The sequence below is a fragment of the Phacochoerus africanus genome, chromosome 8 (genome assembly GCF_016906955.1).
Source record: "Phacochoerus africanus isolate WHEZ1 chromosome 8, ROS_Pafr_v1, whole genome shotgun sequence".
In the NCBI taxonomy this organism is placed as follows: Eukaryota; Metazoa; Chordata; class Mammalia; order Artiodactyla; family Suidae; genus Phacochoerus; species Phacochoerus africanus.
In genome coordinates, this window is record NC_062551.1 from 1,584,405 (window position 1) to 1,607,683 (window position 23,279).

At 51.6% G+C, this 23,279-nt stretch overlaps 1 protein-coding gene and 1 long non-coding RNA gene across 2 annotated transcripts in view; both read left to right on the forward strand.

Moving 5' to 3' along the window:
- Window positions 1-463: 463 nt before the first annotated feature.
- On the forward strand, window positions 464-9,192 carry LOC125133966 (uncharacterized). Its single transcript, XR_007136535.1, has 6 exons — window positions 464-899; window positions 1,698-1,832; window positions 2,008-2,143; window positions 2,909-3,435; window positions 6,068-6,129; window positions 8,728-9,192. It is a non-coding gene; the product is annotated as an uncharacterized LOC125133966 (long non-coding RNA).
- Window positions 9,193-11,825: 2,633 nt separating this feature from the next.
- KLHDC4 (kelch domain containing 4) overlaps window positions 11,826-23,279 on the forward strand; it is a 44,943-nt gene continuing 33,489 nt past the window's right edge. The window contains exons 1-4 of the mRNA XM_047792707.1: window positions 11,826-12,115; window positions 13,642-13,733; window positions 16,702-16,780; window positions 17,315-17,413. Of these exons, the coding sequence (XP_047648663.1) occupies window positions 12,017-12,115; window positions 13,642-13,733; window positions 16,702-16,780; window positions 17,315-17,413 (369 nt within the window). The 5' untranslated portion in view covers window positions 11,826-12,016. The remainder of the gene's footprint in view (window positions 12,116-13,641; window positions 13,734-16,701; window positions 16,781-17,314; window positions 17,414-23,279) is intronic.

The window sequence follows — 23,279 nt, forward strand, 5'->3', positions numbered from 1 at the left end:
CGGTCCCAGACACCCCGCATCCTCGCATCTCAGCAATGCACAGGGCAAAGCGAGGCAGGAGGGTTTTTTTTGGTTTTTGTCTTTCTAGGGCCGCACCTGCGGCATATGGAAGTTCCCAGGCCAGGGGTCTAATCCGAGCTGTAGCCGCCAGCCCAAGCCACAGCCCCAGCAACGCTGGATCCGAGCCGTGTCTGCGACCCACACCACAGCTCATGGCAATGCCGGATCCTGAACCGGTCCTGGCACAGCAGAAATGAACCTGACTAGCATCCATGAGGACACAGGTTCCATCCCTGGCCTCGCTCCGTGGGTCAAGGATCCGGTGTTGCCACGAGGTGTGGTGTAGGTCGCAGACATGGCTTGGATCTGATCTGCGGTGTAGGCTGGCAGCTGTAGCTCGGATTGGACCCCTAGCCTGGGAACCTCCATATGCCGCGGGTGCAGGCCTGAAGAGACAAAAAAACAAAACGAAACAAAAAAAAAATTAAAAAAGCAGCTGCCAGCACGTTATTCATCAGGGAGGTAAGAGCGAGTTCTGAAGAGCCACTTTTCCCAGCCACCTTCTGTCCCCACCCCTCTCGGCTGCAACACAGGGCAGGGCTCCTTGGGGACTGGAGACCTTCGGGGTAAGAACCGTGGGGCCACAGTCCTCGGGGAAGGTTGTGGGGGTGCGTCTGTTTCCGATGCCGGCGGTGGCAAGCCAGGAGCTTGGCCCCTCCCGGCTCACACAGGAGATGATGCAAGGCCAGGGTCACATGGCACCCCCCATCCACGGGGAAGGGCCGCCCTCTGGTGGCCAGATCCGGCATTGCTGGCTCCCTGCTTCTCGCCAGTTTCTACGCCACCCGTGTCCACCCACAGGAGCCTGGGGACGAAGAGGCCTGGCTAGCCCGTCACAGGTGACCTGGGCCCTCCTGACCCCTGGGCACCTTCACGGGCTGGGGGTCGTGAGGGTGTGTGCAGCGGGGTGAAGCTCAGCTCTCAGGCCTCTTTGCCCTCGTGGGGACACTGTCCACAGCCCAGTGGCCCTGGGCCTGCCTCCCAGCCGTGGGAGCTGGTGGCCCCCTAGGAGCACGGGCTGCTCCTCGCCTCTGGGGGGCTCTGCCTGCCATTTCTGAGCTCAGGCCCCCATCTGCCTCCTGTCCTCCAGTCCCTGCTTTGCCTTGGCCCCTCAGACCAAGGTGGCATGAAACTAAGAGAAAACAGGACGCCCCCTTCTGCCTTGAGGAATGTGCCCACAAGGCCTTATTTTTGTCATCAAGTAAGGCCCATGGCAGATCCTACAATGCCTCCTCCTCGTCAAGGTCACAGGTGGGGAAAGGTTGGGGCAGGAGTGCCTGGTGATTTTTTTTAAATTTTATTTTTATTGGCGTTCCCGTCGTGGCTCAGTGGTTAACAAATACGACTAGGAAGCGTGAGGTTGCAGGCTCGATCCCTGGCCTCGCTCAGTGGGTTAAAGATCCGGCGTTGCTGTGAGCTGTGGCATAGGCCAGCGGCCACAGCTCCAATTAGACCCCTAGCCTGGGAACCTCTATATGCCTCGGGTGCGGCCCTAGAGAAGACAAAAAAGAATAACAATAAATTTAATTTTTACTTTATATTGGATTTGAGTTGATTTACACTGTTGTGTCAGGTTCAGGTGTACAGCAAAGTGATTCAGTTATGCATATAACCATTTTTTTTCTTTTCCCTCATAGGTTATGACAGAAGTTTTTCATTCTTTTCTAAGTTTTTGTTGGACTATACTTCACTTACCACGTTGTGTGAGTTTCAGGTGTACAGCAAAGGGATTCCACACTGAGTGGAGCAGAGCCTGGTTGATCAGCTGTGGTGTAAGTGCTTGGCCATTTTTTGTCCTGTTTTTAGGGCCGTACCCTGGCATATGGAAATCCCCAGGCTAGGGATGGAATTGGAGTGGGAGCCACAAAAGGAACTCCAGTATGTGGTCATTTTTACTGGGCTAAGTGTGGTGACTGGCTTTTCTCTTTTTTCTGTGCGTTCTCTCAGCAGCATTATGAAGCAGATACTCAGTGAACACTCACCGTGTGCCTGTGGGGGAGGCTGGTTTCCCTGCTGCGGCCCCTGCTGTCCAGCCACAAGTTTCCTGGTCTTTATCAAGGACTCTCAACGGTGTCCCAGGAAGGTGGGGCCCCTGCCAGCCAGGAAGGACTTTTGTTTTGTTTTGTTTTGTTTTTGCTTTTTAGGGCCGCACCTGCGGCCTATGGAGGTTCCCAGTTCAGGGGTCCAATAGAAGCTCCAGCTGCCGGCCTACACCACAGCCACAGCAACGCAGGGTCCGAGCTGCCTCTGGGACCCACACCCTAGCTCATGGCAGACCCTTAACCCACTGAGCGAGGCCAGGTATGAACCTGCAACCCCGTGGCTCCTAGTCAGATTTGTTTCTGCTGCGCCCCGGGCGGGAACTCCAGGAAGCACTTCTAATGCCATGCACCGCAGTTGGCCGCTGGTTGTCGTGTCACTGAGCTGAGCCGAAACCTACTTTCTGGGAGGCTGGCCTTGGCGCCCGAGGTCGCACCCCCTGTACCCTGACGTCTTTGCAGCACTGCTCTTGCTGGCTCATTCTGCGGGGATGGATTGAGGGTAACGGTAAATGCATTAATGTACGGGGACAAAATTTGCCGCCCACGTGGTCGTCTCAGGCCTGCGGGTTATTTCCTGCTGAGAACCATCAAGGCCTTCAAAGGCCCGGAAGAAACCGTGACTTCTCCCCCAGGGCCTGAAGCGGTTAGATAGAGGGCTGGTTCCAGGAATGGGCTGTCAGCAGCCGTCTGTCAAGAATAGCGCAGGTGTCTCGGGGAAGGAAGCTCGGGGCGGGGCCTGGAGAGCAGGGTTCCCCGCGGCCCATTGTCTCCGCAAACCATTATTGACAAAACCTTCGCTTTTGCAGCTTTTCCCTCTCCCTGTGAATCACCTTCCTCCTCCTCCTCCAAGTCCCAAGTCCCACCACCCTCACCGGCTCTTGTGGCTTTAGCTGAAAATGGTGTTTACGGTGAGGGTTTTGGCCACGTGGGTGAGTCACTCAGCTCTTCCGGTCTCTATTCACCTTGATTAGTTTTGTCCTGTTAATCGGTCCCCTGCCAGTGTAATCACAGCCCAGCTGCTCCAAGGGGAGAGGACAGTTTCCTGAAGCCCCGAAGCCTTTTGTGTTGCCAATACTCTGCCTCTGGGGCATCCTGGTCACCTGTGGAGGTGTTTCCTGGTTGGCTTTTTATTTTTTCCTCCTTTTTTACAGCCACAGCCACAGCCACAACGGATCACCATCTGAGACCTTCACCATCTGGGACCTACACCGCTGCTTGCAGCAATGCTGGATCCTCAACCCACAGGGTGAGGCCAGGGATCGAACCCGCAACCTCCTGGAGACAATGCTGGGGACTTAGCCTGCTGAGCCACAGCCGGAGCTCCCATCTCCTGGTGGGTTGAACTCGTGCTGCCAGTTGACATAAGATGTGGAGCATCGGCCTTACTTATAAAGCCACTAGTTAACTGAACTGTCGCAGAGAGAAGTCATTTGAGAGACTGGGCTGCAGACTTCTCCATGCCATGTGCAGGGCCCTGAGCCTCGTCCCACCTGGGGGTCCTGGTGGCAGACGGCCTTGCATGTCACGGCAATTTCACCAGCGTCACGACGTGGCCTGGGTCCCGCTTCCACCCGTTCCCTGCAATAACCTACTTTGTGTTCTTACTCTGAGCATTGATCGTGTTTCCAGGGCCCATGGAGGCTGTATTCCCCTCTGCCCACCCCAGCTCTTCCTTCTCAGCCTGGAGCCAAAAACATTGAGGGAGGAAGAGGGGTCAGGGGAGGGAGAGAGAGGGAAAGAGAAAGAAAGAAAGAAGGAAGGAAGGGAGGCAGGGAGAGTTCCCATTGTGGCACAGCAAAAACGAACCCGACTAGTATCCATGAGGATGCAGGTTCAATCCCTGGCCTCGCTCAGTGGGTTAAGGATCCAGCGTTGCCTTGAGTTGTGGTGCAGACGCGGCTCAGATCCCTAGTTGCTGTGGCTGTGGTGTAGACTGTGGGGTGACAGCTGCAGCTCCGATCTGACCCACAGCCTGGGAACGTCCATAACCCACAGCCCTAAAAAAAAAAAGAAAGAAAGAAAGGAAGGGGCGGGGGAGGGAGAATTTTCTTCCCCAAATGTTTGACCTCTGCCGCGCCCCCCGGCAGTGCAGCCTGAGGGGAAGTCAGGCTGGAGAAACACAGGAAGCGAGGCTTCAGATACCCCAGGCCCCCACATCGTTACGTTACATATCTAAGGAAAAGCTTCCATGCCCCCCGATCCTGGCATCTTTCCATACCTAGAAAAGCACTAAAAGCACTGAGATGTTTGTTCTTGGTGATGAGCGGGCATCTTTTTATGTTTGACCACATCACTAGCCCACAGCCCCAGGCCAGGGAGCCAACCCACGGCCCTGAGCCCCAGAAACACCTCTGATCCCCTTGCGCCACCGTGGGAACTCCTCCCTTAAGTTTTGATTTCGAACCTGTGTGGTTCTTGGTCTTTGGGGATGAACAGTCCATGGACAGGACATTATTGTACCGAAAATATTTGCACAAGCGAAACAGTCCTTCCCGACCGGACAAATGTTCTCCACGTTACACTGTGTCCTGCTGGGGGGGGGGTATTCATAATTCATGAACATTTACAAATGATGCAACCTCTCTGTCCTGGGGATACACAGGTGAGTCAGACGTAGGCCAAGGGAGACTGGCCTCCAGGGGAGGGAGATACGGCAGGTGGATAAGGAAAGAGCCATGCTTTCTATCATGGTCTCAGGACCATGAGGGGAACTGCGTTAATGGGAAAATCTTGACTTTCTCAGAAATCAGATAACACGAATGTTATTTCTGCCATGTCTCTGAAATACTGGGCAACGCTTAGGCAGTTCTCCAGTCCAGTTTCTGAGTGACTCTCACAACGTCCGGCCCTCAGCTTTTGATGCAGAGGGCTCTGCTGCGTTTCCCACGTTTTATGTGAACTGCACCATTCACACATGTGGTCAAGAAGAGGAGGATGTGGCTAGCTCCGCGCCCAGAAGGCAGGTTTCACATGTCCCTGAAGGGTTAACACCTGCGCTTCTCCAGATGGCCTCGGGTCAGAGCCCTGCAGAGCAGGTGGGAGAATGGCTGGGAGAATGGCGCCTCTGGAGAATTAGGCTTATTTCTTTCTGGAGAATTAGGAGGTTTATTTTCAAAGCTGGGCAGCTGGCATTTAAGAGGCTGCCAGGATGAATTCTGAGCCTGTGTTGCTGACTGTGAGATGCCTGGGCTTGGAACCTGAGCTGGTTCCCGGGGGTCAGGCGGGATTAAAGGGCCAGATACTCAAAACAGTGATATTACAGGGATTTGAAAATCGACTTGCTGTAAGAGTCACCAAAATCTTTAATTATTTTGTCTGGGAGTTTTACCTTTTTAGTGTGTCAACTTTTTTTTTTTTGGTCTTTTTTTAGGGCTGCACTTGTGGCACATGGAGGTTCCCAGGCTAGGGGTCCAATCAGAGCTGTTGTTGTCAGCCTAGGCCACAGCCAGAGCAATGCCAGATCCAAGCTGTGTCTGCAACCTACACCACAGCCACAGCAGCACTGGATGCTTAACCCACTGAGTGAGGCTGGGGTTCGAACCCACAACCTCACGGTTCCTAATCAGATTCGTTTCTGCTGCACCATGAAGGGAACTGTATGAGTTTTGCCTTTAAGTTTAACCTTAGGGACTGATTTCAGGTTTGGCATTCCGCATGCTGTCTAGGCTGGCGCCTCTGATCCCACCCCGGCCCGTGGGCAGCTGGCTTTGGGCTGCGTCTGGGTAGGTTGAGGGGAGTTAAGGCTGCGGGCTCTCAGGGCAGCAGGCAAGATCCTGGCATCATCACAGCCTGCTCCCAGCTCACTGGGCTGCGGAAGGTTCTGGGTTGCAGTGACCGTACCCAGCACGGCTCTGTTTTTGTGCCATTTCCTGATCTTTTGTCCAGGTTTTGGTGCTGCCCTGTCCCCATTTTTTTGCATCTGATGTGACTTGAAGATCAACTTGTCCATGATGTCTCTGGAACAGGTAATAAAGAGGAAAGGAGAACAGCCAGAACGAAGGCGCCCCAGCCCTCGTGAGCCGAGCAGGTGAGTAAAACTACAGCACGGATCTGTCCTCAAAACCGCTCAGCGGGAACTCGCCCTGCTGCGTGTGGCTGACTCTTTCATTACGTGTGCTCGCATTTCCTGAGTTTTAAAAGTTAGCGTTGGCGTTCCCACCGTGGCATTGTGGAAAGGGATCTGACTAGGAACCATGAGGTTTTGGGTTCGATCCCTGGCCTCTCTCCGTGGGTTAAGGAGCCTGTGCTGCTGTGGGCTGTGGTGTAGGTGTTGGGGACGTGGCTCGGATCATCAGTGTCGGGAAATGAGACAGTGAACACGGGGAGATCTTGACAAGGCTCTTGACTTCTGCAGCAGGGCGCGGGGGCTCAAAAAGTGCACGCAAAGACCCTCCCTGTTCATCCCTAACGCAGGGGATGCACCTGTCCCCTTCCCGCGGGTGAGGTCAGAGCACACGTTCTTCCCCATGGGCTAATTCGAAACAAACTTGCCAGGAGAAGAGGTAATGAGGAGGGGGTTGCAGGAGGGCGTTTCAGCCGAAACCAGAGCAAAATGGAGTCACCAAGGTTTCCTCTGATAGAAAAGATGTGACGTCACTTCTCACATGAGTCACAGACGTGGCTCGGATCTGGTGCTGCTGTGGCTGTGGTGTAGGGTCCTATTCGACCCGCAGCCTGGGAACCTCCATCGGCTGAGGGTGCGGCCCTAAAAAGCAAAAACAAACACAGACGTTAGCATACATTAACGACACACTGAAAAACACCATTTCAAGCCTGAAGCAGGGCTGTCATATGGTGGATTGGGTTTTTTTGGACCAATCCTTCCATTTGAAACAACCTAAAAGTTACCCGTGCTGGATAAATGTTGAAGGTTCTTTTAAAGGCGTCGGAAAACTAACAAGAAGTTAACGAATCACAAGGGAGGACCCTAATGGGAAGTACAAACGAAAAACCTGGGTAGAAGTTGGGTCCTGAGATGGCTTGTGCTTCTGGGCACAAGCTAGTGGTGCCACGTATCATGTCATCTGAAGGCCTCAAAGGGCAGGGAGAAAGATCAGCTAGTGCCAGGCTGCCCCGAGGGGACCCAGGAGGGAAGTCCCTGCAGGTGAAGCCAAGATGCCGAGAGCTGTGCCTGGAGGATGAGGGTGCAGCAGAAATACATCTGCTGCCCAGAACCCCTGGATCCACCTGGAAGTCCCCCCAGCGCCCACCGAGCAGCAGGGAGGCCGGGGGGGGGGGGCGGGAGGGAATCCCTTAGAAGCTCTAACCACGTCCTAGCTTTTCCCTGGAGGTGCAGCCTCAGTTCGCATTACCTGGGTGAGAACGCTGAACCCTAACCACATGATACAGGTCCCCCAGAACTGTGTCCCTTTGGAGAAAGAATTCGGCCAAGAGGCTGAGTGTAGTGAGGCAAATAGGTGTTCATTTAGAGAGAAGACAGGTGTGGGAAGACACAGGCGCAGGCAGGCTGGGGAGGCGGGCGTGTGGTGAGGGAGAAGAAAGCCAGAGACAGAGCAAGAGAGAGAGAGGGCACTGCGTGCTTTGGAGGTGGTTTAAATCACTTGTGTGGGGGCAGTCCTTCCGGGCCTCCTCTGGCCTGTCACCTTGCCCTGCCCGGCTTTGGCCTGACTCAGGGCCCTGCCTGCACATCCTGCAGCCGGGATGGGATGGATTCTAGCACAGGGTCTCGGGGAAGTTGACAGGAAGTCCTCTGGTCAGTGCCCTCCTTTCTCTGACCCCGAGGGACCTTTCTGCGAGTGTATAGTTCCAGAGGTCTCCTCAACCTCAAGAATCAGAAACAGCGGGTCTCTCTCTTTTATCCAAGCAAGATGCAGGTTTTATCTTGAGGTTCTCTGTCCAGGGAACAGATTCCAGTTGCTTAGCCTGGGACCCATCTGTCTCCTGCTTCGGGTTGTCTGAAAAAACTTAAACACCGCTAATCTGGGCTCAGGGTGTCCTAAACACGCAGTGCCCGCAGTTAAGCAGAGGCCATTCCCATGGGGAGAAAGACGCTCCTGGTGAAATCTTTCAAAGGTTTTCACAAGCAGGTGGTTGAGGCTATGAGGCGGTGCCACTGCAGCACAAACTGATAAGGACGTGTACTCTGTTTAGGGACAAGCCTGACGGCATCTGCAGGGAACTGAAAACTAGACACGTGGCCCAGCAGATGGGAAAAAGAACTCGTTTCCTGGAGGCCCAGTGGTTAAGGACCTGGTGGTGTCACTGCTGTGGCACAGGTTCTATTCTTGACCGGGGAACTTCCCCATGCCACAGGTGTGGAAGGAAAAAAAAAAAAAAAAGAAAGGAAGAAAGAGAAAAATAAACATAACTTTGGGAGTTCCTGTTGCGGCTCAGCATTAAGGAACCCAACTAGCATCCATAAGGACTCGGGTTTGATCCCTGGCCTCGCTCAGTGGGTTAAGGATCCAGCATTGCTGTAAGCTGTGGTCAAAGACGTGGCTCAGCTCCTGCATTGCTGTTGGCTGTGCTGGAGGCCGGCAGCTGCAGCTCTGATTCAACCCTTAGCCTGGGAACCTCCATATGCTGCAGGTGCGGCCCTATAGAGATTTTAAAAAAAGAAAAAGAGGAAAATTACTAATCCTTATCACACTTTAACCCCAAACAGGAGAAAATTTTGCTTTTCAGTTACCATGGAGACCGGATGTACCCGTTCCCCTGAGCCGCCTGGAATACTGGACAAAAACACACAAAACAAGGGTTCCGATGTCGCCTCCCTCCTTCCCTCATCCCATCCCTGTGCCTCCCTTCACTCCGTGAAGCCTTTGAAGAATGGCATCCTGTTCGTCTCGTTAGAACGAAACCTCCTCGAAGCTGGTGGCTGGGTCTTGTTCTGTGTCTCATGCGGCCCGGTACACGTTCGTTCCCAGGTGGTATCCAGTGAATGCTGTTAAGTGAAACGGTCATCAGCCAGTTCAAAACCAGGACCTCTCTTTTCAGCACAGAGAATCTCTCTTGCTCTCTCTTTTTCTTTTTTTGCTTTTTAGGGCCGCAATCACAGCACACGGAGGTTCCTAGGCTAGGGGTCTGATCGAAGCTACAGCTCCCAGCCTACGCCACAGCCACAGCCATGCCAGATATGAGCCACATCTGCGACCTGAACCACAGCTCACGGCAATGCCGGATCCTTAACCCACCGATTTGAGGCCAGGGATCGAACCTGCAACCTCATGGTTTTTAGTCAGATTCGTTTCCGATGCACCACGATGGGAACTCTAAGAATCTCTTAAAATTTCTATTTTGCTTTTTACCTTTCCAAGAGTTTTTTTTTTTCTGCTAAATTCTTTTTCTCATCTCCATGCTTTTATTATTATTTTTAAAAATAGTTATTTCCCCAATACAATTTTATTTCCACTGCACAGCATGGTGACCCAGTTACACATATATGTACACATTCTATTTTCGCATGTTATCAGGCTCCGTCATAATCCAAGCGTTATTATTCCACTTTATTCTCTCAAGAATTCTCTGTAGTAGGTGGGCAGGTATAATATTTTCACTTTCCGGGCGGGAATGCACAAAGTACCTTTTCTCCTGTACCACACTTGGGAGATAATCCCAATTATATGGATTATTTGCAATGGGGGTAATTAGCCATTACATGCATGATTTTTTTCTCTTCTGGTTTTCAGCTTGCAGGCAGCAGAGGGCGCGTGAACACACAAAAGACACAAAATTGATGATAGATTTAGAATTGTCCATTAAAATTTCAACAGTGTGAATTTCACTAAAATAGGACCTTGTATTTAATCTTTTTACTATTTTAGGAGTCTGATCTCATTTTAAATGTTCCTTTCTTGGTAATGAGGGTTTCAACCTCACGTAAATCACCGTGACACATATAAATCCAAGAGCCTTCCAATTTGGCTTCAAAATTCTTTCGGATAATAAAAGTATTAAATCCTGTATCTACCAGATCCTTCCAAATCTCCTGTGGGGAACAACTCCCTCTCTCGCAGCTTGTAAGAGGCCAAGACTGTAATGCACTGCAGACAGATGTGCAGAGACTGAAGGGCCATTTTGTTTCAAGTGTGTTGCCTCCAGGTTACCCAAAATTCTCACAAAAACACAAAAGGGTCAAGCATGTTCTTAGTGTCGTATTGCACTGGAGGGAAAGGAACGCTTTCCAAGGGCCAAGAGTGAGGCTATGGCCATTCGTAGCTCATTGCTGAAGGTGCTATGTCTGCAGGCTCAGGAGCCAGGTTCCCATGAAATTCTGCTTTTCCTCTCTAATCTGCTTCTAGCTGGGTCTTTCTTCTATCTTCACAAATGTTTTCTCATTCTCCTACAATCAGTGCAGAGGTTGGCCGCATCCTGAATCCTTTTCTATCTTCCTTCCACCAATAGTTCAATTTTTATTTTATTTTTCCTTAAAGACTGGATTTATGGAAAAGGCTTGGAGTTGGCTGAAAAAGCATTCCTGTCTGGCTGCTCAGTGCTTAGCAAATTGATTGGATGAAGGCGATTTTCTTTTTTTTTTTTTGATTTACTAATTTTTTTCTTTTTATGGCCACACCTGCAGCATACGAAATTCCCAGGCTAGGGGATGAATCAGAGCTGCAGCTGCCATCCTGCACCACAGCCACAGCAACGTCAAATCTGAGCACCACCTGGGACCTATGCTGCAGCGTGTGGCAACACTGGATCCTTAACCCACTGAGCGAGGCCAGGGATCGAACCTACACCTTAATGGATACTAGTTGGGTTCTTAACCCACCGAGCCACAATGGGAGCGCCTTTAAAAATTATAGTTGATTTACAATGTTGTGTTAATTTCTGCTGTATGGAGAAGTGATTCAGATATATCTTTACTTTTTTCCATTATGGTTTATTACAGGCTTTTTCATGTAGTTCCTTGTGCCAAACAGGAGGACCTTGCTGTTTATCCGTTCTATATACAATAGTTTGCATCTGCTAATCCCAAACTCCCACCACCCCCCTCCCCCTTGGTATAAGGCATAAAGTGATTTAAGGCTGAGCCTTGCGTGGTTCACCTACATAGTAGGAAAGGAGATAATTTCCTCATTTATGCTTTCCCTGTCACAATGTTCGTGCTTGTTCTTAATTTGTTCTTTCTCCTTAATTACAAGCCCAAAGATGACAGCTCAGCAAGGAGAAGCGTTTTTCGCTTTGCTGTCTGAACTACAGCAGTCCATGTCCTACATATGGCTTTTCCCATTTACCACGGTGTTTTGAGCTGAATCCTGGCAGGCGGTTTTGGTCTCTCAGCCTTGGAAAACAGCCCTTGGAGGGGGTGTCACTAGCCCTGCCGCGTCGACGATGGAGAAACAAGTCCCCTAACACAGGACACTTGAGGACAGTCACCTAGAAGGCGGAGTGGCAGCGCTGTTTTTCTTGCTGAGCACAGCATCCTCAGCCCTTAACAGTTACCTGGTGTTTTTGTTCTGATTTGTTTTTACGTGGAGAAGCGAGTGCCTTCGCTTAGGGTCTGTGAATCCTAGAACCTATGAGCTTCTTCGAGCTGGCAGCCACAGCAATCACCTGATTTGCGTAAGGGTCCGCCGTAGACTAAACGCGGCTCATTCACTGAGTCAGCCAACTAGGTCACTTTGCAAGGGTTAACAACGCGCATAAATACAGTGAACACTGAGGCCGGCCTGCAGACGTGGCCGGGTCCCGGGAGACGGGAGAGGGCTGGGGGTGCGGGCGGAGGGGACGGGGTGACGCCACTCACAGCCCGAAGCCATTTCCAAAAATCACGGAAGCAACCCTCCAGGGCACCAGGCCCGCCCACGCACCTGGAGGCGCATGCGCGCCTGACCGGAAGTGACGAGTTCCACGCGCCGCCCCCAGAGCGTATTTCCGGCGCGCCTCCGGCCACCCGCTCCTCAGCTACTGTTCCGGCGCGGCCCTGGCGCTTGTTCGCACCCGGCGAGATGGGCAAGAAGGGGAAGAAGGAGAAGAAGGGCCGCGGGGCGGAGAAGACGGCCGCCAAGATGGAGAAGAAGGTGTCCAAGCGCTCGCGGAAGGAGGAGGTGAGTGGGGCCGGCGGACAGGCCCCCGCGCGGGCCGCCCGGCTCCTCGGTTGGCCTCCTTCGTCCGCGGTCGCAGGCGTTGCCGGGCCGAGTTGGCGCGCCTCTGTAAGCGTCAGTCCAAGTCATTAAAAGTGGGTGGAAGATCCTCACGGCAGCCCTGAGCTGGGAGCGTCTGTGGAGACAGCAGGTGGAACTGCGGGACGTTCCCTAACAGTTGCTAGTAACCCCCTTCTTCCTGTCTCTCCCTCCTCCTGAGCAGGATCAGCGGTGACCTTAGAGGCGAGCTTTCCGCTCCCTGTTGATCGTTACTCACGGGCTCCCTAACCTGGGGCGACTTAAACAGTGGTTAATGGGTGTTTGCTGTGTGTCAGGAGGGTGCTCTCACAACCAAGCCAGTTAGGGAGTTTGGCTAACAGGTAACACAGCTGTGCAGTGGCTTGGAGTTGTAATTGGACCAGACGTCTCTTATTCCAGAGTTCTTGGCCACACTCCCATACTCATGTCTTCCTAAGTCGCTCATGTCTCGCTTCCCTCATCTGTTCAGTAATGGGGTTGGGCGTTACCTCCCATTGTCTCCCATTGTTTCTCGTCTGGGGGGCCAAGCGGGGTGGTCTTGGGGGACAGCTTGGAGTTCTGTCCAGCACAGAGCTCATGTCTCAGATACCTCATTGACTGTCACCCAGACCCCCCTCCCCCCCTTTTCAGCGTCCTCTTGAAGCCCCATGTCTTCCCCCTGCCCTGGAGACCTGCACCACGTGGGCTCCGCGTGCTCTCCAGCGCTCTCCTTGCGTTCAGCCCCTCCAGCCACACCACCTTGAGGTTTCCTCTCAGATGCTTCCTGGCTGCCCTCACCTGGTGGGCGTTAGTGTTCTCAGCACCGGGGCTGATAAAGCGGCGGGCTCTCCGGACCTGCTGTGTCCCTCACCTTCCTCCCACCTCAGTCTCATCTGCCCTTCACAGACAGATCGTGCATCCCTGGGGGTGGGGGGCCCTCATCCTGCTCTGCGCAGAAATCGTCATTGCCTTTAACTTCTAATTCTGTTTCTGCGCTTGTGAAGTTGGAGACCTCCTCACACAGATAAGCTGCAGCTGATCATTGCTGAGCCTCAGCCGTGCAGGCGTGTTCTAAGCGGGCAGACAAGTCTGGCTCCCTTGGAGCTTACGTTTTGTTCTTGAGGTGGGAGGAAGGTGGAAACAAAACAAACAAAAGAACAGGGAAATACCAAACTCTGCTCTGCAGACAGCGAGGCAGGCTGGTGGGGCAGCCCAGGCCTGGGTTGCAGGGGGGGATGGAGTTGTTTGTGTAAAGTTGGGTGGGCTTGTCTGAGAGGAAGGCCCTGGCGGAGGGAGGAGAGAGCGCTGGGAAGGAGAGACACACGTGCCGCGTTCTGGAAGCTTTGGGTATTTGCATGCATTTCGGGGGGGAACAAGGTTTAATTCAGGGGCTGGGAAAGCTGACCCAGGCCCTTGGCCACGTGCTACGGTTTAAGAAAACGTCTCACGTGTGACTACCTGTCTGCCCGCAGGAAGACCTGGAAGCTCTCATAGCGCACTTCCAGACGCTGGATGCCAGGAGGACCCAGGTTGTGGAGACGCCCTGCTCCCCGCCGTCTCCCAGGTAGGCAAACGCGGACTCGGGCAGCGTCTGACAGTTTTCTGGCTGATGTTGGAACACTGCTTGAGATAGACGCTGTGTTTTCAAAGTAAACGGGCCCGTGGGGCGTTTTCATCGTTAAGCCCCGCAGATCAGCTGCCACGAAACGTATTTTTCACTTCCACTTCTGAAGAACATGGGAAGGAGGTTCCTCAGCTTTCTTGTCTCGCAGAAACATGGAACCAGGCCTCCCGGCACAGCTGCTCATCATCAGGGAGACGGGGGTCAAGAGCCTCCACCTGGTGACCTCTGTGGCCTCCCAGTGAGCTTTCCCTTGGTGCTTAGGGTTGGTTTGTTTTTGGCTGCATCCACTCTGTGTGGGAATTCCTGGGCCAGGGATTGAACCTGTGTCATAGCAGGGACCCAAGGTGCCGGGTACTTAACCCACTGAGCCACCAGGGAACTCCAGTGCTTAGGTTTTTAAGGTGACTGTCACAGGTGGGAAACTTAAAAATCATGATGGCGTTTTGCTACATTCAATCAAAATGCTTTTAAATTCTGACATGAAAAGTGTGACTGTGAAATGTATATTGTCTCTAAGCTGTTTTAAATGAATTTGTAGTTTATGCGAGGAACTCCTGAGTCTTTTGTAGGATTTCAGACACTCGTGAAAGCAACAGGAATGAGCAGGCTATGGTTTGCTTTTTTTTTTTTTTTTTTTTAAGGGCCGCACCTGGGGCATAAAGAAATTCCCGGGCTTGGCTTGAATTGGAGCTGTAGGTGCCGGCCTACACCACAACCACACAGCTAGTCGGATTCTAAACCCACTGTGCCACAACAGGAATTCCCACGCAGGCTGTGGTTTTGATTGGCTTCTTTTTCCTCTTGTCCCCTCGGCTTCTGAATTCCAGTTCTCATGTCATTCGATCCAGGGCTCTGTAGTTCTTACATCTGCTCCCAGCAGAATAGAGGCGAGACAGGAAGGGCACCAAGTTAGGCGCCTGGGGAGGCCGCATGACCCATAAAGGGAAGGCGTGTCTTTCTTAGAAGCAGGGGGTGCCCTCACAGCATGAGCCTCCTGTCTGGTCTGAGACTCGTTTGCTTCATTTTCCCTGAGGCTTGAGTGGAGGCCCGGCTCCAGCATCGAACCCTGCCAGCCTCGCACGTGGGATGTAGTCGTCACCGCGTGGAGGTGGGGAGCAGGGTGACCAGCTCCGGAGGGGACACAGCTTTCCCTGCTCTGCGACGAGTACGTTGCGTGAGGAGTTGGGGTCTTTTCCTGCCTGTCGGTCAGGTTATCATCCAAGCCGAGCATGACAGTCATGCGTGGTGGGTGGACGTTTTCATTTGAGCCCAGTTTTTTGTTTTTGTTTTGTTTTTTGCTTTTTAGGGCTGCATCTGTGCTATGTCGAAGTTCCCAGGCTAGGGGTTGAATTATCAGCTGCAGCTGCCGGCCTCCGCCACAGCCACACCGGATCTGAGCCGATTCTGTGATCTACGCTCTGCCTCACAGCAAGGCCGGATCCTTAATCCTCTGAGTGAGGCTGGGGGTTGAACCCAAGTCTTCATGGATACTAGTAGGGTTCTTAACCCAGGAGCCACAGCAGGAACTTGTCATTGGAGCTGTTGAAGAAGAAGATGAGATCTTTAAAGCCTTTTATGTACAACACCCCAGAGGGAGTTCACTTGGAGGGAGGGTTTTTTTTTTTTTTTTTTTTTAAATGACATCTTTCTGAGGTATGTCGCCCAGAAAGCCAGGTGTAACGTCACTGTAATTCGAAACACGGCAGTTCCCTGGGTTGGCCAGGAAGGCCTCCTGACAAGGGAGCGGGGTTGGCGCTGCGTTGTGACAAGGTGCAGGCCTTTTGGGGGTGACCTCAGTGGCTTCACCTCCTTCCTCTGGGTGGGAGTGCAGGGACAGAGCGGGGGAAGGGAGTGGGTTCTGTACGGGTGCGTGTCCCCGCGTCTGGGCTCACAGGCCGTTTAACGGGGACACAGAGAGGAGGTGCTCGGGGGTGTTGCAGCCCAGGGCGTGCTGTTTCCACACGGGCTTCTTTGCTGCAGAATCGCTCCTCCTGTAGAAAGGGGTGTGTGCAGTACATCCGCAGCAGAAAAGCCATTTTCTGTTCGCTGAGACTTCAGTGTTGAAACCCATCTCCCTTTGAGAAGCGTCCTTCGGAGTCAGTGTGGCGGACGGTGCCTTGGAAAACGCTGTTCGAGGGGATCCTGGAAGAAGGGTCTGTCCCCTCCCGGTCACCCTGCCCCTTGTTACTTCTGCCGAAATGGTCAGAAGGTCCCTGCAGCCCTTAAGGCCACTCCCTTGTCCTCGCGCGTGAAGTAAGGAGAGAAGTGTTTGCATTTTCGAGGTGGAAGGGACTGGGGTGTACACTGAGGTGCGGAAACACTGGGCCTTTTAGGACGGCTCGGATGGTGGCTTAAGAGGACAGACCTGGCTGTGGCGCAGCGGAAACCAGTCCGACTGGGAACCGTGCGGTTGCGGGTTCAATGCCTGGCCTTGCTCAGTGGGTTAAGGATCCAGCGTTGCTGGGAGCTGTGGCGTCGGTCGAAGATGCGGCTCCAATCCTGCGGTGCTGTGGTGCAGGCTGGCAGCTGTAGCTCTAATTCGGCACCTAGCCTGGGAACCTCCATATGCCGTGGGTGTGGCCCTAAAAAGCAAAAAAAAAAAAAAAAAAGGACAGACCTTTGAAATAGGACAGTTCTAGAAAATTTGGCACCTAAGTAGGGCCACCGAGCCACGTCCCTGCCTGATGATTTTTAGCTGGATGCTGTGCGAGAAGTCAGGCTGGACCCTCCCGGTGTGTGTGCCCGGGAGGCTGCTGTAACGGGGAGTGAGTCGGGCCCAGGCCCTTCTTTCACAGTCGTGTGCATCAGCGTCGTCCCTGGCGGTGAAGCCCTTGCTGCTGAGGAGACGGTTCTCAGTCACGGCATCCGATGGTTGGATTTTGTGTTGATCTGCCTTTGTCTCTTGCAGGTTAAATGCCTCACTCTCCGCGCATCCTGAGAAAGATGAGTTAATCCTTTTCGGAGGTGAATGTTTCAATGGCCAAAAAGTAAAGTATATATTTTATTCTTTTCTCCACGTTTTCATGGGTATAAGTTAGAGGAAAATTAGTTGAAACCACTGGTATCAAGTATTCATTGGTCCTTTAACTGCCCTCTTGTGTGGCCTGCCTCCGCATGTCAGGGCGGGCCTGGGCCATGGTCCCTGATAGGCCCCCAGGATCGTTTCGGGACCTTTAGGGTCACCCCCCTCGGCGCCTGTGTGAGGGGGGCCGGCATGCTGCGGTTCCCCCACGCGCTGGGATTCCGAAGGAGTTGGGAGAAGGGAAAGTGCTGATGAATTGTCCAGCCGGTGTGAACCCTGAGCCGCGCAGAAAGCCCTGTGTTCGAGAGCTCTCTGCGAAGCACTTCCCGGGCGCGGTGCCGAGATGGTTGCTGTCTGGTGTCATCGTCCCAGAGGGTTCAGGGGCCTGGCCTTAGGAAGCACGTCCCGGGGAGAGCTGGTGGTGGAGATGGCACTTTGGCTTGCTGTCGCCGTGTGGCGGCGGCGTTCGTGACACTGACGGTTCTCCTCCTTCCTGCAGACTCTGCTGTACAACGAGCTCTACACCTACAGCATCAGGAAGGATGCCTGGACCAAGGTCGACATCCCCAACCCACCTCCGAGGCGCTGTGCCCACCAGGTATGTGTACTGTCACCATCAGCCTCCCCTCTTGTGGTGCGGGGAATTTCTCGACAGGCTCTTAGAGCTGGCACGTGATGGGCAGCCTGGTGTGCAGAGGCTGGGCCCTGCACCCAACCCTCACTCTCCCTCCGCCTTGGACGTGTTATGAGCTGCCCTGCCCCCAGCCGGCTCCTGTGAGACCGGGAGGTGCGCCCCTGGCCGCGGGGGCTGTGAGGGCCCCGTGGATCAGTGCTGAACGCTCCTGCCCCAGAGCGAGAGGGGCTCCCACGGGCTCAGGCCCCTGACCGGGACGAGAATGACAACAGAAGGAATGGTGTAAGCGCTTCCGAGGAATAACTATTGGAAGGAAGTGCGTCGCGCCCAGGGCTGCTGAGGATGTAGCCAGGTCGGCGCTGCAGCTGCTTCAGCCCTCCCCTGCCAGCCCGTCTAATCAGCCGATTTACCAGGGAAGGGTCTTGGTTTCACATTCGTAAGCCCCGTGAGGACAGGCATTGGTCTTGTTCATTTTTATAACCCACGACTTGGACCGGTGTAGGGGCTCCAAAGATAACATGAAGGAGTGATACCTCGCCAGCCTCGGCGAGATGGCAACACCCTCCACAGGGTGTGCTTCTCCTGGGTCTGTGCCCAGAAGTGACCGCCTGATTGAAAGTGGGTCTGTGAGGGGACCTGCCTGCCTGCGCTGCGGAGACGTTCAGTCAGGTCTGGCAGGCACTTGCACTGGCTCATCCTCTCAAAAAGAGGCACGCGCTGCTTTCCGGTTCAAAGACTAGATCTTAGCGGTTCCTGTCGTGGCTCACTGGTAACGAACGTGACTAGGGTCTGTGAGGATGCAGCCTCGGTCCCCGGCCTTGCTTAGTGGGTTGAAGGATCTGGCCTGCAGTGTAGGCCGAAGACGAGGCTTGGATCTGGGGGGGCTGGGGCTGTGGTGTAGGCTGGCAGCTGTAGCTCCACTTCAACCCCTAGCCTGGGAACTTCATATGCTGCACTTGCCACCCTAAAAAGAAAAAAAAAGGAAAAAAAACTAGATCTCAGTAAACTTCGGTATCTTGTCTTGTTTTGTTTGCTTTTTAAGGGCCGTACCTACAGCATATGGAAGTTCCCAGGCTAGGGGTTGCATCGGAGCTGCAGCTGCCCGCCTACCCCACAGCCACAGCACTGTGGGCTCCGAGCTGCGCCTGTGACCTATACCACAGCTCACGGCAACGCAGGATCCCACTGAGTGGGGCTAGAGATCGAACCCACATCCTTATGGATACTGGTTGGGTTCATTTCCCCTGAGCTACAGTGGAAACCCTGTTTTGTGTTTTGGCAGCGCCCGTGGCATGTGGAAGTTCTTGGTCCCAGAGATCAAACCTGTGCCACAGTGACCGGAGCCAATGCAGTCAGGTTCTTAACCCACTGTACCACAGCGGGAACTCCGTAAAATCAGTTTTAACTAATAGTAACCTTGATAAGATAAATGCTTAGAGAAATTTGGCACTGATGAGTGGTTTGAACCAGATTCCCTTCTTATCAGACTGCATTGCATTCCATTTGCTTAACATTTAAGAAATAGAAACCACTTGGAAATAATACTTACCTTGGATGAGAGCAAAACCTTTAAGATCCTATTGTGAATTTCCAAATTAGCCACTTCATTCATTATTTTCTTAGCCAAGTTTTTTTTTTTTTTCATTTTTTCCCTTTGATATAGAGCATGTATTTGTTTTTAACCATAAATTGTTAAGAATATTCAAACAGGGAAGATGATTTGAATTAAGTGTAATTTTATTTTTTGGGGGGTCTTTTTGCCTTTTCTGGGGCCGCTCCCGCGGCATATGGAGGTTCCCAGGCTAGGGGTCGAATCGGAGCTGTAGCCACCAGCCTACGCCAGAGCCACAGCAACGCAGGATCCGAGCCTCGTCTGTGACCTACACCACAGCTCACGGCAACGTCGGATCCTTAACCCACTGAGCAAGGCCAGGGACCGAACCCGCAACCTCATGGTTCCTAGTCGGATTCGTTAACCACTGCGCCACGACAGGAACTCCTTAAGTGTAATTTTAAAACACAGCTTGTTGAAGGTGAATGAAACGTTTTTGCAGGTGTGACCTTGCTGTCCCTTTTGACAAAGGAAATACGAGTAAAGCAGTTCCTGTTGTGGCTTAGCGGCGATGAACCCAGCTCGTGTCCATGAGGACGCGGGTGCAGGTTTGATCCCTGGCCCTGCTCCGTGGGTTAAGGATCCGGTGTTTCCGTAAGCTGCGGTGTAGATCGCAGATGTTGTTCAGAACCACCATTGCTGTGCTGTGGTGTAGACTGGCAGCTACAGCTCCGATTCAACCCCTTGTCCTGGGAACTTTCATATGTGCCCTAAACAGACAAAAAAAAAAAATGCTAGTGAAGATGTTTTTAAGCATCATCATTAACTTTAGGAAACAGGCGTTCCCATTGTGGCTCAGCAGTAACGAACCTGACTGTATCCATAAGGGCGCAGGTTCGAACCCTGGCCTTGCTCAGTGGGTTAAGAATCCAGCATTGCTGTGAGCTGTGGTGTAGTTTGCAGATGCAGCTTGGATCTAGCATTGCTATGGCTGTGGTGTAGGCCGGCACCTGCAGCTCCCATTCAACCCCTAGCCTGGGAACCTCCATATGACGCAGGTATGGCCCTAAGAAAGCAAAAAAAATAAGCACACAAAAAATAACCAGGTGGACAACACGTGTGTTTTGTTGTTTGTTTTGTTTTGTTGGCAAAAGGGAAGAAAAAGACAAATTTGCTCGGAACTTTTTCTTCCTTTCTAGGGATGGCAAGTAAAGAGAGGTTTTCTCTATTACGTACTTCCTTAAGAACTTAAAGGAGGAGTTCCCTTGTGGCTCAGTAGGTTAAGGGTCTGGCATCGTCACTGCTATGGTTCAGGTTCAGTCCCTGGCATAGCAACTTGTGCCTGCTTTAGTTATCAGGATGTATCTTTAAGGGGTACACTTTAAGGGTTTCTCGATGGAGTATTGTTTTTGTTTTTGTTTTCTTTCTTTTTAGGGCCACACCTGTACCTTACGAAAGTTCCCAGGCTAGGGTTCTAATTGGAGCTGCAGCTGCCAGCCTACACCACAGCCACAGCAACGCAGGATCAGAGTTGCATCTGTGACCTGCTCCACAGCTTGCGGCAGTGCTGAATCCTCAACCCACTGAATGAGGCCAGGGATCGAACCTGCATCCTTACAGATACTAGTCGGGTACTTAACCTGCTTAGCCATAAGGGGAACTCCTGAGGTATTGTTTTGGGTTGACGTGGGTGTCAGTCTAACACCGCTGTGTGACCACCACCAGTGACTAGCCATTTGCTTAATTTCTTTGACTGGAATTTCCTAATTGCTTCAGGTGACTGGAGTTTTATTGCATGATTAAGGTGCCTTCTACGTTTTAATCTTGAGAACATGGTTCTGGTTTAAAATTGTTAGGGGAATAATTTGCCTAGTACCTCTCATGTATCAGCTTGGAAGTTATTCTTTTTTTTTTTTTGTCTTTTGTTGTTGTTGTTGTTGTTGTTGCTATTTCTTGGGCCGCTCCCGCGGCATATGGAGGTTCCCAGGCTAGAGGTCGAATCGGAGCTGTAGCCACCGGCCTACGCCAGAGCCACAGCAACGCGGGATCCAAGCCTGCGTCTGCAACCTACACCACAGCTCACGGCAACGCTGGATCGTTAACCCACTGAGCAAGGGCAGGGACCGAACCCGCAACCTCATGGTTCCTAGTCGGATTCGTTAACACTGCGCCACGACGGGAACTCCGGAAGTTATTCTTGAAAGAAGATCCAGGTGAGTTAAAAATCCCAGCACTAGATCCCAAACAGAGGTTGTATTTAGGTTTTTCAGTACAGGTTCTGTACAGGTTTATTTTTTTTACCAGAGTTGATTTACAATGTTTTGTCAGCGTCTGCTGTCCGGCAAAGTGACCCAGTCACACGTATATACACATTCTCTGTCTCACATTCTCCTCCATCATGTTCCACCACAAGTGATTGGATGTAGCTCCCGGTGCTGTGTGTATACAGCAGGACCTCATTGCTTATCTCTTCCAAATGCAGTAGTTTGCATCTACTGACCCCAGACTCCCTGTCCAGCCCACTCCCTCCCCCTTGGCAACCCCAAGTCTGTTCTCCATGTCCATGGTTTGTTTGGGTTTTTTTTCTGTGGGAAGGTTCCTTTGTGCTGTGTGTTAGGTTCCAGATAGAAGTGATACCATGTGGTATTAGGCTTTATCCTTGTGACTTACTTCATTTAGTATGAGAGTCTCTCGTTCCATCCATGTTATTGCAAATGGCATTATTTTGTTCATTTTGATGGCTGAGTAGTATTCTACGGCGTATATGTACCACATCTTCTTAACCCATTCATCTGTTGATATTTAGGTTGTTTCCATGTCCGGGCTGTTGTGAAGAGTGCTGCAGGGAACATGCAGGTGCATGTGTCTTTTTGAATGAAAGTTTTGTGCAGATATGTGCCCAGGAGTGTGGTTGCTGAATCATATGGTAGTTCTATGTTTAGGTTCGTGAGGTACCGCCATACTGTTTTCCATAGTGCTTGTACCAATGTACATTCTCACCAGTAGTGTAGGAAGGTTCCCTTTTTCCACATCCTCTCCAGCATTTGTTACTTGTAGGTTCTCATATTTTCTTGTCATTGGCTTCATTGATTTTTTTCTGCTCTATTCTTTACACATTTAAAAAGGTTATTTCTGTTTCCTTCTTTTCACTTTGGACTTAATTTGCCTTTTCTAGCTTCTTAAGTTGGAAACAGAGAGCACTCATTTTAATACTTCTTTTCTGATATAAGCATTGAAAGCTATGCATTTTCTTCTGTGCACTGCTTTTGCTGCATCCCATAAATTTTGATGTGTTCTATTATCAGATTAAAATAATCTAATTTGCTTACAGATGTCTTTTTTGACCCATAGGTTACAGTATTTAGAAGCATGCTGTTTAAAGTACCAGTGTTTGGCGATTTCCCAAACAGCTTTTTGTTGCAAAGAGCACTTCATAGAATTTCAGTCCTTTAAATTTTTGAGATTTGTACTGTGGCTGAACATGTCATCATCTATGTGGGCCTGTGCTCTGTATGTTTGGGAGGAATGTGCAGCCTCTAGTTGTTAGGAATGGTGTTACTGGTTCAGGTTGGTTGATAAAGTTCACGGTCTCGTGTCCTTACTGCCTTTTTCCGAGAGTCTTCTGAGGTTCACTTGATGTTCAGTCAGTACAGCCACCCAGGATTTCTCAGGATTAACGTTTAAATGAGGTAGCTTTTTATCCTTTTACTCTAAACTCATTCTATGAGGCCACCATCACCCTGATACCAAAACCAGACAAATTACCATATAAAAAGAAAATTATAGGCCAGTGTCACTGATGAACATAGATGCAAAAATCCTCAATAGAACACTGCCAAACTGAATCCAACGATACACGAAAAGGATTGTATACCATGATCAAGTGGAGTTTATCCTGGGTGCAAGGATCCGTCAGTATCTGCAGCGTGCTCAGTGGGATCCACCACATTACCAGAGCGCGGAATCAAACCGTAAAAAGGCTTTGACAAAATCCAACACCCGTTTCTGATAAGAAAACCTCCCGAAAGTGGGCACAGAGGGAAACTACCTCAGCGTAATAAAAGCCACTGAGGACAAAACCACAGCTAATGCCCTTGAGTCTCAAGGGCATTAGCCTGCTGTGGGCACCCTTGCCTGGCAAAGCAATAAAGCTATTTGTTTTCTCCTTCACCTCCCAAAATAAAGTACATTTCCTATAAACAGCACCATAGTTTGGTCTTTTTTTTTATTCATTCTGACAGTGTTTGTGTTTTAATTGGTGCATTTATCCATTACATT